Source organism: Apis cerana, linkage group LG14 (assembly GCF_029169275.1).
Source record: "Apis cerana isolate GH-2021 linkage group LG14, AcerK_1.0, whole genome shotgun sequence".
NCBI lineage: Eukaryota > Metazoa > Arthropoda > Insecta > Hymenoptera > Apidae > Apis > Apis cerana.
In genome coordinates, this window is record NC_083865.1 from 4,106,821 (window position 1) to 4,123,617 (window position 16,797).

A 16,797-nucleotide genomic window follows, 5' to 3' on the forward strand; every position below is an offset into this window, starting at 1 on the left:
ATCGCGTAAGATCTACTGGAGGTGCCGGCATCGTTAGGGACACGTGCAATTGGCTGGTTGAAGAGAGTAGCGGGAAAAAAAAAAGAAGCCAAGGAAGGTATGGACATGAAGAAGAAGAAGAAGAAGACGACGACGACGAAGAAGAAGAAAAAAAAGACGAAGGATACCTCGTAAAATCGCAGTAGCAAGAAGAAGGTGGTCGAACCAGAGGGAACTAAGACATGGAAAGAAGGATAAAACTAACGCGCGTAATTATTCGGTGCGAACGATGTTTAAGTGCCCCACTCGCGGGGAAATAAGGGAGGTAGTTGGCAGGAAGGAGCGAAAAAAAAAGAGATATAAAAAAAGAAAGAGAAGAAAAAGAAGAAGAAGAAAGAGAGAGAAAAGAAAAATATGGAAAGAATGGCCACGCAAATGGAGAAGGATAGAGAAAGATTGGAAGGGGGTACGAAGGATATAATTCAGCAAAAGCTGAAGACGAAATTAGTATCTGGAAATGCTCCCAGCGACCATGTGAACGATTCCCGGTGTTATTCATTCTGTACGATGACTATCCAAAGGAAAAGACGATTTTACAAGCATCTTCGCGAAATTAAACCTTACTCCCCCTCCCCGAATCCCGATCCCGAGGGCTACTTTCGAGCAATTTTCGTACCGCGATCAATTGGCCAAACTGAAAATCTCTCGTCTTCTTTTTTTCTCTTTTTTCTTTTTCTTTCTCAGCTCAATACGTTTAAATCGAACGGTCACATCGATTATTCGACGCATGAAGATCGTTCTTGACCCATATGTTTTCGCGTAATTATATCGCCGAAGGAAATTCCTGGATCGATAAATAAATTTGCAGATTATTCGAAATACCGTACATTATCTGAATTCTGATTATCCAATTTGTTCTTTTTTTAAATTCAAAATACATGAAACATAAGAGATATTTTTGTAAAAAAAAAAAAAAAAAAAATAGTACAATTTTGTCAAATGTATTAAATTAATTTCAATAATGAAGAGACAATAATGTATGTAATTATATTATTGAAAATAGATATTTAAAAAAAGAAAAATTAGAACAACTTTAAGAATACTTATATATAGAAACATAATATAATTTAATGTCTTTTTAAGGCACGAATCAAATTATGGTTTATCAATTAAAACCAAATGGACCAAATTTATTTCAGCAATCAAAAAATAATGAAGGAAGAATAAAATAAAAGAAGAAAACTGGAATACCGTTTCTTCGAAAATGTATTCGAATAACGATACATAAAAAAATATATAAAAGAATATGGTATTATTTTTTTAATAATCATCAATAAACCAGAAAAATATAAATATTCCAATCATTGAAAAATATCAAGTATATTTTCATTTATTTCCATAGGGGGAAAAAAAAGAAAGAAAGAAAACTGGAACAAAATCGATTCCCCCGAAAATGTGTATCGATTAAAAATATGTAACGATCAGACATTGAAAAATATAGTTTAAACGATCGTTAATTATCATCGTTCCGTAATATGGCCGCCTCCGCCGGGATCTCCCGCGCCCACGCGACGCAACCGTAATAAACGATTCATCACATCCTTTTCACAACGTCGAGTTTTATCGCGCAACATTTGTCTCCGCATCCGCGGCGTGTCTCTCACGCGACAGAGTTAATATCGCGGCGGAAAATGATTGATCAATTGCGGGAGAGGAAGCGAAAAAGAAAGAAAAAGAGAAGGAAAAAAAGAGAGAGGGAAAGAGAAGGATAGAATCGCGGTGACTTGGTAGCATAGACGCACGTACACCGTGATTCAGTAACGTGTAACTAGTGGGATTGCGATCGGGAGGACGCCGGACTTGTGCCCAGCACGCTCCACGAGGCTGCTCCTCTTAAACGAGGACGAAACGATCGAGCGGCACGAAGGTGAAACAAGGACGCGATTATCCGATAAGAAGACGTAGCACGAGTGTGTATACATACCCTCCTCGGGGCACTAGAATGGAAAAAGGAGGAAGACTAGGTGGAAGACAAGAAAAGGTCTCTCTCTTACTCTCTCCCCTTTTCTCCTTCTCTTTCTCTACTCGCGCTAGTTGGTTTGGAAGAGAGAAGGAAAGGACAAACGTCGATACACCACGGTCCTTCCGTATGAGCGCACGTTCATGAAATAGCGAGCCGAAAGGAGCAAAGAGAGAAAGAGAAGAGGAACATTAAGCCGTGCATACCGTGGCACGACTAACCGAGGAGGATCAGAAGAGGTAGGAAATACGAGATCGGGCGATAGGTGCAACGAGGACGAAGAAACGGTGACGATGGCTTGGTGTGGGCGCGTGTCTGGCAGCTGCCGCTTACAGGTGGTGTGCTTGCTTGGGAACCAACCTCTACGGACCGTTCCCACGGAAGGCCTGTCCCCCACTAGGGACCCTAACAGCAGCCCCTCGCCCCACCCTGCCGATGGGTCCTTGACTATATAAGCTACAGCCTCGCCCGACAGCCACCACAATCACGGTGATCGTTCACGAAGTTTGAACTGGAGACGCGTCGGATATAACTGTCGATACGTTTCCATCGAATCGAGCGAACCACGAAATAGTTCAACTGATTATTCTGGTTATATATATATATAAATATATATATATATATCTTTGTGTGATATTAGAGACATTGTTTAGCGACAAGTGTGATATCGCGATAAACGAATCAGTGCAAGTTCGGTGTGTGAAGATATCCCTCGATCAAAAAAAAAAAAGGATTAATCATGCAGATGCACGAGCAGATCATGATGGTCGATGGACAGGAACAACCGATCTCCAGGACTTATCAATACAGAAAGGTAAGCGTCCTTCGAATCTTTCCAATAATCGTTCATCATCTTGTTTTCACTAGTAGAGTTAATTTTCAAACGAAAAAATGTTAAGAAATTATTTTTTCTTTCTCTTTCTTTCATTCAAATAAGATACAATTTGAACGATTCCATAACAATTCGTTTCTTTTAATTTACAGGTGATGAAACCTATGTTGGAACGCAAACGTCGGGCAAGAATCAATCGATGCTTGGATGAGCTCAAAGATTTGATGGTAACAGCCCTAGCAGGCGACGGGGAGAACGTAGCGAAATTGGAAAAGGCCGATATTCTGGAATTGACCGTGCGTCATCTTCACAAACTTCAGAGGCAACAACGGCTCTCCGCGAATCCAGTGATCGACGCCGATCGATTCAGAGCCGGTTACACTCACTGCGCCAACGAAGTTAGCCGCTGCCTAGCCGCCACTCCCGGTGTAGACGTCGCCTTGGGAACCAAATTGATGACCCACTTGGGTCACAAACTGAATTCCATGGACAAAACTGGCCCCTTAACGATCCACGTGGCCGCTCCGCAATCCTCACCGTCTTCGAGCAGTGAGCTCAGCTCCGACGAATATTCGATGCCCCTCACTCCAGCCTCCAGCCAACCATCTCCGGTTAGAACGGACATCGAAGGTATCTCGCAGAGTCACCAAGGTCTTCTCCAGGTCGCTAAACCTAACGAGCCAATTTGGAGACCGTGGTAAACGCGAGAACCAATCTCAACGGGCAAAGCCATCGTATACCTCGGTGAAACAGAGTTCTCAAAATAACAATCGGATTCTCTCGACCATGGAGATAAGAAGACCAATCGTGGCCAAGATTTTAGAAAAGGAACCCATGATGTGGAGAACTCATTACCGGTGTTGCAATTTTGTCTGTGATTTGAGCGAATAATTCGCGAATAATTCTGGAAAGGGAAGGAAATCTTGTTTTTCTTCAAGAAAATCGTCCTATGGGATGCTGATACGACAAAAAGAAGATTAATTTTTTTTGATACGCCTATGGAATGTGCAAATATCGATTCTCGAAGAACCGTAGAATTAAGAAGAATGAAGATGACGAAGAGGAATAGACTTAAGATTTTCTATTTGCTCAAGACATTTGGGAGTGAAAGAACAAGTTAAGGGGGGATAATATTGAAATAAGTTCTTCTTTCTTTCTTTTTTTTAATTTTCTAATGTTGTTCTACGGATATATTGTATATTCATTGATTGAATAATGTTTTAAGAAAGTTGAAACTAATAGGATCTCGATGTAATGATACACCCGCTTAAGCGGTCGAAGCTTTAATTTACTTGACAGTTAGAATTTTCTATTGTTTATTTCATACTTTTATCAAGAATTTTTTATTTTGTCCATTTTAGCGCGAGACACGTCGGATTCGATATTTTTCTCCCGTCGATTGTGGTGCAATTTCGCGCCTTTATATCGATAAGAGAAAGATTTCATTCTCGCGCTAAAATTGTTGTTATTATATACGTATCTCCTCGGTCAATTGTATTAATTTTTATATTTCACGATCAATTGAAAATTTGTATTCCTATTGATAATATTATCAACAGGAAAAAATGGCCGAGTAGGGAATATTGTGATAGAGAAACGAGTACCTGTGATATTTACTGTAGATGTAGGGAAATACTAGATTTTTAATAAATATATTTCATTGATAAATTTCATGCTCATACAAATTTTTTCTTTACATTCATGATCTGTTACGATTAAATCCTTAACATTTCTATACCTTACAATTTCTATAATTTATATAGTTTTAACTTCAATTTCAATATTCTCTATTTCTTTTTTTGTAAATGAATTTGAATTAGTTATTAATTATTATAATTCTTTAATGAATCATTTCTTCTTAACGTTAAGACTTTAATAAATCTTAACTTTAGGAGTATCTATTTTTTCAAATAAATAATTGAAATTATTAATTAATAAAATTGATTAGTAAATCATTTTTTCCTAATGTTGAATTATATAGATACCATTTAATAAAAGATAATTTTTTAATATATATATATATATATATATTAAAAATTTTTATTTTATAAAAAATTAATTTAATATTTTTAATTTTATAAAAAAAAAGAATAAATAAAAAGCATATTTCAGTAAAAATTAAAATAATGAAAAAAAATTGGAAAACACTCACATTAACAAGTTTTCCTGATGTAAAAACGAAACATTCCTTCCCCGCCACTCGCCTTCACCTGAAATTATGAAAATCTTCATATTAATATTATATTCAAAAAATATATAATAATAATTGTGTTGATAATATATTATTTAAAGATATTATACTATTAAATTCTCAAATTTTATTCTTATTAAATCATAAACTGATATAGATAAATAGCAAATTTAAACATAGTTGAAAAATATATTAATCAATGTAATTAATATATTTTATTTATTATTTTTTGATTAATTCAATGTATAAAATTATTTTCTTATTTTTTTTATTTCTACAATATATTTAAAAAAATAAGATATATTATTATATTAATATATATATCATTAAAAATATTCCATTGTTTTATATAAAAGTTATATAGATGTATAACCTAGGTATATATTATATAGATGATAGATATTTATATTATATAGAAAATTTCATTAATAAATAAAATATTATTAAAATATTATCATTAATATTTTATAAATATTATTAATAAATATTATTAATAAAATATATAATAGATTAATTGTCACAAACATATTTTAATACTTTTTACTATATTTTAAATATATATTTTAATGTCTTTTTATACAGTTATTTATTTTATTATTATAAATTCCTGAAAATATATATTATATTATTTAATATTCATAAATTAAATAAAATATAAAAAAATTTAATTAAATGTATTTCATATAATTAAAATTAAAACGAGAATTTACAAAAATGCAATAAAGCATATTTATATAATAAAATTATTACATAAGAAATAAAAAATAGAAAAATTAATAAATTTTGCATAATTGAATGTATAATATATATATCAATGCATATGATGCACATAATTGATACATACATTACAATATATAATTGATATGAATCAATTTATTCTATCTTTTATTAAATTCCATTTTTGAACCAATAATTTTCAAATTATATATTTTCCAATAAATTATACTAATAATCACGATTCAAAATATACTACCTTAAATAATAAAAATATTTTTCTAGTTAGATTTTATTATTTGTATATAAATTCACTTTACATATATGACATACATTTAACGATGCTTGATCGCATGTAACATGGGGTTAGGTTAGTATAGAAAACGTATTCTGATTCATTTCAGGCGACATTTCAACTAAAAATATATATTTCCATAACTAATACTGCTTTTCCATCAATGTTTTTACAACGTCATTTATGATAAGCGTCTCTTATCATTAAATATCATTCTCTACCAAGGTTAATTACCGATCTATAATAAATAGCAATGTATGTATGAGCACCGAATAAATAAAGGAATGTTTAAAGAAAATATGTTGATATTTTAAGAAACTTCAAAATATAATTCAAGTCACAAGACTAACACAATAATAGATAAACGTGAGGTAAGCTTGGAAAAACAATAAACTCTTTTAAAACACAATTTTACTCACTTTTCCAAGAAAGAAACCGCCACTCAGCTGTAACACGTGCTGTCATTACAGGTGCACGACCACGCTCCGCGGCCATCTTGTGGCAATTCCTCGAAACACTTGAGACACAAGATATTTGAATATTAGTGAAATAATATATTATACTATATTTTCATTAATTCAAAAAGTTTATATTTTAAGAAAGTATATCTTATTTGTATTCTAACACATAATCTATATTATTTCTTCATATAATAAATAAAAGAATGAAAATACTTATGTATATATGGAGATCTGTAAAGTAAATGACTTTATCAGAATTAGAAACAAACTAAATTATAATTTAACAAATAAATTTTTAAATTTGTATTCATATCAGGGAAATTAATAAACTTGCAAAGAATTATGAAAAACACATTTTATAAAATATTTGATATATAATTCGAATTTTCGTATCATTTCCAATATTACCGATGTCGACATAATATTAATCAATTCATATGCATTATAGAATTACTTACAGATTAAATTTATTTATATTTATCAGAACTAATAAAATTTACAAAAAATATACTCTTATAAGTAATAATTTTTAAACTACAAATAATTAAAAAATATTTCGACGACAATCAGTAAAGTGAAAAATTCTAAAACTAATTTAAATTTAAAATTAATACATACCCATTTTCCATAAAGTAATATAACAAATTATATACTTCAATAGCACAACTTCAATAATTGATAAATATGTATAAATATTTTAATTTATTCACAAAAGTACAATATGTCATAATCATGAAGTACGAACACTCATCACTCTGAACTACACTAACTACTCTAGTTCGAGAATCGAAAGCGGGAAAGAATGTACTTCCCTCTATCGATTATTTGAAATACTAACAGCAGCATAATGTTTATTTTTTAATATTTTATATAATTAATAAATATAAATAATTAAAATAAAAAGTATATTATTCATTTAATAAATTAAAAAAAGAAATAAATAAATGTATGAATATATTAATAAAATTATGAAATTACATTTATATATGTGTATTACAATGTCAACATTTAAATTTATGACTTTATGCTTATAATATATATAAATAAAAATGAAATAAATATATATCTAAAATATGTAAATATTATTTTAAAATTATTATTGCTTATATATTTTATTAAAAATAGTTAATTATTCATTATGATTTTATTTTTGAAAATTTTAATTAATATTTAAATTTTAGTGAAATATGAAAATGTAAGAGAATGCAGTACAATATAGATAAAATGAAATGTAGTAAAATTACATGTTATAAATTAAAATATTTTATTAATATGAAATTAAATATTTTTATGCCAGAAATGTTCATAAAATTCGCCTATGGTATGTTAAATTTCTCAACGTGTACAGATGTACTACATTATCAACATACATCGGTATTGTAATTCTTGATACAAAATTAATTCAAATATGATTATAAATTACAATTTACAATAATTTACCACAGATGAAATATAGAATAGATTTAATGTTTAATGCATTTTTTTATTCCATACCTATATCATTCATAGATAATATTTTTTTTTATCATTTTAGCATTATTTGCAATATTATTTGATTTAAATAATATTGTAAATTAAAAAGAAATTGAAATATATAAAAATAGGAAAATTGAAATTGAAAATAAATTTCGATATAAAATTACAAATAAGAAATAAAATATATATTGTCATAAATCATATCTTATAATATATAAAATATTACATTTTAAATAACTTTATTTATGTAAAGTATTATAAAACAAATAAGTTGCGTTCCACATTAGTGTTTATATTTTTTTTTAATTACAAAAAGTTGAGAAATTTTTTATTAAATCTAAGACACGAATAAATACATAAGTCAATTTTGTAATATTCGTGTTGATATAACAGTTATTATCATAATAATAATAGAAAATACAATTTAATAGAATAAGATATAGATAATTAAAAATATTACATATAAAAACAAATTATTTTAGTTTTTAGTGAAAGTAAACGAAGAGTATATATATATAAGTTGTGATAATTAAGTATTCGTTTTCCAATTTTGATATGTTGCGTGATTGTAAATATAATTTATGATAATTTTAACATTGTGAATTACTAAAATATTTTTATTATATAACTAAAAAATAAATAAATATTCATTCATTTTATTTTATTTAATTATTAATTTATTAAAATATTAAAGTTGAAAAATAACATGTAAGAATTTATAAAATTTCTATTGTTTTAAATTGTGTTAATTAAATCTTTTAATAAATAATTTTACTACTATAAATTAATAAATATATATTCTAAATAAGAAGATTTATATTTTTATTATATTGGAACAAATTTGGAATAAATAAAATGTCAATGTCTGATACTGATTGGGTAAATATCAATTATTATATATATATATTATATATATAATATCAATTATTATATATATATATATATACACATATAATATGAAATTTTAATTTCCTTTGTTTATATATTACTTATATTTTATAATTTTATAGAATGAAATGTTAAAAGTTGCTAAATTACAACAACAAGAATATTATGAACTTTTACCAGAATGGACAAAGTATACTGCAGATGAATATAAATATTTGAAACAAAATATTGGATATGCAATTTTTGGTCCTCCATCAGAAAATAAAGAAAATAAAGATGTATATATTGAAGATAAAGAAATAGGAGAAGATGGAAAAATGAAAGATGTTACTGATGCACTTTATTATTCATCTGATGCCAACAATATTATAAATATGATTTATAAGCAATTACTTACATATGGTGAAGGACGTATAGATGAAAAAACAATATATTATGGAGTAATTTACAATATATCATTTCGCACTAAAAATAATTTGATTCAAGTATCTAATTCAAAAAAATTTACTAAAAGAAGCCCAGAAAAAGAAAAAACTATTTTAGATAAAGAAACAACTTCAGAAAAAGAAACTGTTTTAGATAAAAAACTTACTTCAGAAAAAGAAAAAATAACTAATTCAGAAAAGAAAGATACAATTCAAATATATTCAACACCAATTTTTAAAATAAGACAAGATTCAAATGAAACTTGTATAGAAAAAGGAACATGGTATATTGATATAAATGGTAGAGTGTATAAAAGTTGGACAGATTATATAAAACATAATACTTTACCAAAATGTACAATGGTTCTTCCAAAAGATGGATTTTATCATCCTAATTCAAATTATGAAATTACTGAAGAATATTCAACAGTGTGCTTAGAAATTTTAAACTCACCTGCATGTAGAATTAAAACAAGTATTCTTAATCTTGGAGATATAGTTTCTACATTAGGTAGTGTATGTGGAGTTGGTTTGGGTATAGCATCTGTTTTTACACCCATTGGACCATTTGTAATAGGTGAGTTATATAAAATTGTACTTTATATTTAGTTTACAAAGTTTAATTAAAAGAAATGTATAATAATATATATTATATAATAAATATATTATATATATAATAATATTGATAATAATATAACTATTATATTGTCCAAAAATTAATTTTTGCTATTTTAAGATATAATAATAAGAATAATAATAAAATAAATAAAAGCATAATATTACTGTTACAATTATAGGTGCAACAATAGCTTCTGGTGCAAGTGGTATATGGACAACTGGTAGATCAATACAGAATTTAATAGATAGAAGCTCTCATGAACAAAGTATAGGATTAACAAATAGGGATTCCTTTTGTTCATGGTTAGGTATAGTTGGCAGTGCAGTTGGTTTAATAAGCAATAGTGGAAATGTTATTCTTACTAAACTTATAAAAAATGGTAGTGATATAAGCAATGCAGCTAAAGTTGCATATAATGCATTAATTTTAAGTAATTTAGGTATTAATGGTTTTGGAGTAGGATATCAGGCATATTGTATGTACCAAAGATATCAAAAAGAAGGTCAAATTCATATATTAGATATGGTATCTCTGTCAGCTCATTTATTATTCTTTGGTAATTCAGTTATAAATTTACAGTTTGCAGAAGATCTCATTAAATCTACTCAAGGTAAAATCTTAGATGAATATAGATCTACATTGCGTTCTAAACATCTTCGTAGACAATTTAATCGTACAAAACGTATTGCTGCTACAAACAATACAGATAAAATATCTGAAAATGCTGAAGTAATACGTTATATCAATAGAAAGATAGATTTACAATTAAAAAATAATTTGAATAATATTTCCACACAAAAAACTATTATATTCTTTGAAAATGGAAAATTGATAATTTGCGGTGTTCATTTGTTAAATCCAATGAGATTTGTAGAAATACTAATTAAGGATGATCAATTTTCAAGTGAAAAGAAATTTTTATTTAATAATGAAAATAGTGATAGTAAAGATATGTTCTTCACATTAAAAGATTTGCTGTTGAATTTATTAAAAAATGTATTTTTAAATAATAATAGCAGAGAAGATTATGAATCTGAATTTGATAATATTTTAAATGATATGAAATATATGGATAATGCTCCAAATATTTTTATTCTAATATTTGAAATATCTTTTACTTTAATAACACAATCTCAATTTTGTTTAGAATATTTATCAAATGCAGTTCATTTTATATGGAGTTATATAAAAGAAAGTTTGATACAAAGTTTTTGTGCAAAACTTTTTTCTGATGAACAAATGCAAAATAAAGTCTCTGAAATTATAACAATTTTATTTGAACATATGCAAGAAGCAATAAAAGAATTGTCACCTGCTTTCAAAAAATATATTGAAGAATATGTGAGGAATATAAAAAGAAACTTATAAACAATATATTTAAATTTCAATCTTGATGATGATTCTTAAATTAGAAAACGAAAAAGATTGCTATACAATCACAATATTCTTTTTTCCATTTTGAATATGTGATGTATATATAATCCAATAATTAATCTATAGTATTATTTTTTTATTAAAAAACTTAAAAATTATCATCAATCAAATATTCTTGTATTGTTTCAATAATTGTTTTTTATTATGATAAATTGTTATGTAATTTTTGTTATTGTTACTAACTAGTAACAACTAGCAAATTGTAGCCAGAAAGCTACAATTTAAGATAATTTTTGAATTAGGAGTTCTTATAATAATTTATTCAATAATTACATAATAATTTTTTATTAATAATATATATTTAAAAATTTATAGATATATTAAAAATGATAATAATATTGGAAATTGAATTATATACTAATTAATTAAAATACTAAATAAAGAATATGAAAAAAAGATATGTAGCAAAAATATCAATAAAGATAATTTTTAAAGTATTATGATTTTAATTTAATAGAAAAAAAAAAATATGTGATTTTGAAAAAAAAAATGAAAAGGAATTCAATTGACGTACCGATCACGCGCCAAGATCAAGCTTATATAAAGAGAGTAATTAGTGGGAAAAAGACAAAAATTAGTTAAAAATTATAGAATCATCGCCATCTTTGATACCGCAGATGAAACACGTATAAATAAAGAGAACAAACAGTAGAAAAAGGACAGAGATAGATTAAAATTGTGAAATCAGCGCCATCTCCAGAGTGCCGCAAATGAAACACGTATAAACAAAGAGAGCAAATAGTAGAAAAAGGACAGAGATAGAGGGAGAATTAACTTGTCGCGCCATCTCTTGAATACTAAGGAAAGCAATAAGGCAATGTAGGAATTGAATACCATATGATAAATGTAAAAAAACTTTAAATCTAAAAATATTCAAAAGATGGCGTTACTTGTTAATTCTTACTCTACTTTACCCTGCTTAAATTAAAAAAAATATCTCTATCCTTTTCTAATTATTTGCTCTCTTTGTTTATTTAGTTTCATTTGCGGCACTCTGAAGATGGCGCTGATTCCCTAATTTTTATTCTATCTCCATCCTTCTTTATTCGTTGCTCTCCTTTTCTATATTTCCTATGAAAAATTAATGAATAAGAGATACACGTTTCCAATATTTGATGAAATATTATTTTTTTTTTCGATTATTAATTAAAAATCGTAATGTTGAAATGTAATTATTATTTAATAATATAACATAGAATTTTATTCACATTAATAGAATAAAATTTTTTTTATATTTTATAAAAATATTTTACCATGTACAATTTTAAAAAATATAATGTCTATATAAAAATATAAATAATAATAAAATATGAAAATATATTAATTGGTAAATAAATATTCTTATTAATTTAAAATATATTATTAAAAAATCTTTATATTTATTGAATTTATTTATTAATTTAAATATACAGAAGAAGAAGAAATATGATTATGAAATTTTATATCTAGATAATATTTATTTTATGTATATTATATATTTTTACATAAATTTTTTTTTTATATTATATGAAATTAATTTTAACTAGGCAATTGAATGCCTATTTTATCAATTTAAAATATTTAAATATTTTTAACGAAAGAAATATTTATATTATATTTTATAATAATAGTAAATGATATGATCTTTATCAAAATTGTAATAGTATTAAATCTTATTGATTGATTTTAATTTAGTTTCCAAGACAACGATTGCGCTGTTTAAAGTTATCTGCAATATCAGTAATGAAAGAAATCGTGTCTTGTCACTTGTAATAATAACTTATATTAATTTCATCAATTTATTATTTTGCATTATATTATTACATAAACAATAATATTTACCCTATATTAAAGAAATTATAATTATGGTACAAAATCAAATAACTGAAACTGTGAAACCTACCACTTGTCTATATCGCCAAAATGTAAAACCAATGAAAAGTATTAAAGTAAGTTATTTTCTTGTTTATTCTGACTTTTTATTTTTTAGTTCAAGTAAATAATAAAATAAATTCTTCGATTCAATCGAAAATAATTTATTAATTTTATTAATTTACATAATAAAATTATGTAAATAATTCTTATAATAAAAATCTCTTTATCAGATATCAAAAAGTGGTGTAGAAGAAATAACTCCAAAATACTTGCAACGTTCAATTCGTGCAAATCCATCGAACAAGAAAAAGGATAATATAAAATTAAATATTATAAAAGAAAAGAAGAAGGAAGAGAATGAGGAGAAAAAAACATCAAATCCTGAAAAAGAATTGAAAAAGGAAGAGTATAATGAGGAAGAAAAAAAATTAGATGTTAAAGAATTGGAAAAAGAAGAAGATAAGGAAGAAAAAAAATTAAATGTTAAAGAAGAATTGGAAAAAGAAGAAGATAAGGAAGAAAAAAAATTAGATGTCAAAGAAGAACTAGAAAAGGAAGAGAATAAGAAAGAAAAAAAATTAACTATTAAAGAAGAAGTAAAAAAGGATGAACAGAAATTAGATGTTGAAGAAGAATCGAAAAAAAAAGAAAGTGCTATAACATCTACCAAAGAAGTATGTTTCGCATTTCTTAATTTTTACTCTAAGCTATATTTTTTTAATTTTTCAAATTTTTCTTTTGTATTTTTCTTTCAATTTTCACATTATTCCTATAAAACATATTATTTTTTGAAAATATATTACATTTTTAATATCGATTGAGAATCAAATTATTCGAAAAAATGTTTTTTTTAATTTGGATTGTGATCTTCAAAAATGTTCTAAAATAATTTTAAAGAGAAACACTATTTTTATTTAATTATTTTTATTTGCAATTGTTTATAATACAAATTTTCAAAACTTTTATTTCAATATAGTTACTAGAATTCTACATAAAAATAGAAGAAAAATGAAAGTGTTTATCGCGATAAATATTGAAAAAAATATTAAAGATTCCTTACAATATATATATTTTTTTTTCTTTGCTATGATAATAATATGTAATATAATATAATAATATATTAAAAATTATTAGGATTGTTATGAATAATATTTAAATAGTTTAGTCTTAAATATAATAGTAAAATAAAAGATTTATTTCGCAATAGATCTTTAAGAGAAGAAGAATAGAGGAACGATTGGCGAGAGAACGGAAAGAAAAAGAAGAAAGAGAAAGATTCGTAAAGGAAGCTGCTGAGAAAAAAGCAGCGGAACGGGAAGAAATAATAAAACAAGCAAAAAGATTCATTCTTTACAAAAAACCGATGTGCAGACAAATTAATCAAGGTCTTCTGGTTTCCGAGGTATATACAATTATTACAAATGTCATAATATAATACGATATAAAAATAATAATTAATATGCATGAATATTAAATAAAGAAATATAGAAATCGTAATTTTAAATAAATTTAGATAAAAAAATATTTCAATTTTCATTTAATTCCTTTTTTTTTTTATTTCTCTTTTTGAAATTAATATATAATAGATTAGATTTAGGATTGTGTTTATTATAATTTCAATAGTGCTTTAGAGAATTGGATGCTCAAATAAAATTTCGAGAAACTCTTAAAAAAATAGATAAAGATGAGGAAAATGCCTATGTGAATAAATTGAAAGAAGACATAGCAAAGTACGAAGAAGAAACGAAAGAAAAGATGGAAAAGCAGAGGGAGAAAAAAAGAAATTATGCTACCGAATTAAAGAAACAGTAAATTTTTATACACATATCCACTTATTATATATACGTATATATATTCGCTTCAATAGAATAATTGTTTATTAATTTTTAACAGAATAGAAGAAATTAAAAATACCGAGGCAACAAAGAAAAAAAAAAGATTCGAACTTGAGAAACAAGATCAAATAAATATGACTAAATTTTTGGAAGATATAAAGGAATACGAAGCACAACAAGTTAGAAGAGAAAAATTCAATATTTACATGTATTATTTTTTTTTTTTGTATTATTATTATTTCTTATAGATTAATAATTTGTAGCTGCAAAACAAAAAAGAGAAATTAAAACAGTTTTTCAAAGAAGCTATAGAGGATAAAAAACAATTTGATCTCGAGCTTAAAAACGAAGACGAATTTGAGGAGCGAGCAATTGAGATCTATCGAAATGCTCAAATGCGAATTCAAAAGCTTCATAAATCACTAAAATTAAAAGAGAAAGAAGAGAAAAAGCAGCACGCCCAAGAGATATGTAATTGACTTTTAATTAAAATCCACATTTTTCTAAATTTTTTTCTTTAATGAATAAATAAATGAAACAAAAATTTCAATTATATATTTAATGATTTTTTTATTTTTAAACAGACGACCAGTTCGACAAGTATCGTATAATTTTGAATGAAAAATTAGCTAATGAGGAACGACTTTTAAAAAAAGCTCAAGAAGAGCAGGAGGAAAATTATCAGATGAATCAAAAGATACGAAAAGAAAATCGTGAAAAAGTGTTAAAGGAGATAAAAGATTTTCAAACGGAACGTCTAAATACAAAGTTGAAACAACTTCAAGAAGATGAAGATATAAAGATGTGGGAAATGATGCAAAGGTATAAAACTAATGAATTCGATAGGGAAGTGGAAATCGAGGAGCAAAAGAAGAATTGGAACAAAAAAGTAGAATATGGAGAAGAGATAAAAAAATATATTGTAAGTAAAAGAAAGGAAAAATTAAAATTATTTTATTAATAATCAGAATTTAGAAGCAATTTTCGTTTCCTCAGAGCGAGAAAGAAGAAGAAAGAAGACAAGCGAAACTTGACGAAGATGAAACTCCAATTGTGAAAAAGATTATCGATATAGAGAATAAAAAGATTCTCGATTATGCGGAAGAAGTTGTAAACGAATCTAAAGGAGTGAGACCGCTTTATCCAATTCTTAAGGCAGTGAAGGTATATAAAATATTCTTATAAGAATATTAATTTATTCTATCGTGTAATAATTATATAGTAAAAAAGTTTAATCTTGAATTATATTGAATTTTAAATTTTAAATTATAGAAATGCAAAGAAGAAATGGGTTTATTATCACCGAAGAAAAAAGAAGAAACAATCGTTACGAAACCTAAAAAGAAACGGAAAACACATAGAAATGCAAAATTTGTTACCGAGGAAAAAATCTGTTATGTGTAACAAAAAAATTTTAATGTTTAATTTTATTCCTATTAATTGAAAATCTAGTAAAATAATATTTACTTCGTATGTGAAAAAACGAAATATAGAAGCATATATTTTTTTGAAAGCACTATATATACATATATATATAGATTTATAGAAGTAAAAATTTTAAGAAATTTAAATCATGATAAATTGTTTTTTAATTACATTCATTTGAGTAAAATTTCATTTTAATTTGACATTATAATCAGTAATAAACAATTTTTAAAATATTTTTAAAATATGTATAATTTTAAGCATTTTTTAAATATTTAAAAATTGTAGAGATTAAGAAAAATGTATATCTTAATTTTAATAGATTTTGAAATCAAATTCAAAAATAAAT

At 25.9% G+C, this 16,797-nt stretch overlaps 4 protein-coding genes across 8 annotated transcripts in view; 3 read left to right on the plus strand and 1 right to left on the minus strand.

The window, feature by feature from the left end:
• The window catches only part of LOC108004451 (tubulin monoglutamylase TTLL4-like), a 171,658-nt gene extending 159,789 nt beyond the window's left edge, over positions 1-11,869 (minus strand). Inside the window, exons 1-3 of one of the 5 annotated variants that reach the window (XM_062085259.1) lie at positions 11,849-11,869; positions 6,451-6,548; positions 4,984-5,041 (exon numbers count right to left, since the gene is read on the minus strand). The gene's annotated coding sequence lies outside the window, so the exon portion shown is untranslated. Of the gene's footprint in view, positions 1-4,983; positions 5,042-6,069; positions 6,172-6,265; positions 6,549-7,110; positions 7,151-11,848 lie in introns of those variants that run through there. The other 4 variants (XM_062085263.1, XM_062085258.1, XM_062085261.1 and 1 more) reach the window with 4 other exon arrangements.
• Positions 1,602-4,499, plus strand: LOC108004405 (enhancer of split m7 protein). Its single transcript, XM_017067279.3, has 2 exons — positions 1,602-2,813; positions 2,984-4,499. The coding sequence occupies exons 1-2, from the start codon at positions 2,739-2,741 to the stop codon at positions 3,530-3,532; spliced, it is 624 nt and encodes a 207-aa protein (XP_016922768.1). The 5' UTR covers positions 1,602-2,738; the 3' UTR covers positions 3,533-4,499.
• Positions 8,398-11,771, plus strand: LOC108004390 (uncharacterized). The gene is made up of 3 exons (XM_062085257.1): positions 8,398-8,847; positions 8,979-9,858; positions 10,079-11,771. The coding sequence occupies exons 1-3, from the start codon at positions 8,824-8,826 to the stop codon at positions 11,266-11,268; spliced, it is 2,094 nt and encodes a 697-aa protein (XP_061941241.1). The 5' UTR covers positions 8,398-8,823; the 3' UTR covers positions 11,269-11,771.
• A 1,158-nt stretch (positions 11,870-13,027) lies between the features above and the next one.
• Positions 13,028-16,609, plus strand: LOC108004388 (axoneme-associated protein mst101(2)-like). The gene is made up of 9 exons (XM_028664065.2): positions 13,028-13,262; positions 13,419-13,862; positions 14,396-14,590; positions 14,812-14,996; positions 15,082-15,202; positions 15,287-15,494; positions 15,608-15,945; positions 16,020-16,187; positions 16,296-16,609. The coding sequence occupies exons 1-9, from the start codon at positions 13,179-13,181 to the stop codon at positions 16,425-16,427; spliced, it is 1,875 nt and encodes a 624-aa protein (XP_028519866.2). The 5' UTR covers positions 13,028-13,178; the 3' UTR covers positions 16,428-16,609.
• Positions 16,610-16,797: the final 188 nt, after the last annotated feature.

Coding starts and splice junctions, on each gene's coding strand:
- LOC108004405 (XM_017067279.3), top strand. CDS start 2,739: ATGCAGATGCACGAGCAGATCATGATGGTCGATGGACAGGAACAACCG. Junction 2,814..2,983: donor GGACTTATCAATACAGAAAG/GTAAGCGTCCTT, acceptor TTTAATTTACAG/GTGATGAAACCTATGTTGGA.
- LOC108004390 (XM_062085257.1), top strand. CDS start 8,824: ATGTCAATGTCTGATACTGATTGG. Junction 8,848..8,978: donor CAATGTCTGATACTGATTGG/GTAAATATCAAT, acceptor ATAATTTTATAG/AATGAAATGTTAAAAGTTGC. Junction 9,859..10,078: donor CATTGGACCATTTGTAATAG/GTGAGTTATATA, acceptor TTACAATTATAG/GTGCAACAATAGCTTCTGGT.
- LOC108004388 (XM_028664065.2), top strand. CDS start 13,179: ATGGTACAAAATCAAATAACTGAAACTGTGAAACCTACCACTTGTCTA. Junction 13,863..14,395: donor CTATAACATCTACCAAAGAA/GTATGTTTCGCA, acceptor ATTTCGCAATAG/ATCTTTAAGAGAAGAAGAAT. Junction 15,495..15,607: donor GCAGCACGCCCAAGAGATAT/GTAATTGACTTT, acceptor ATTTTTAAACAG/ACGACCAGTTCGACAAGTAT.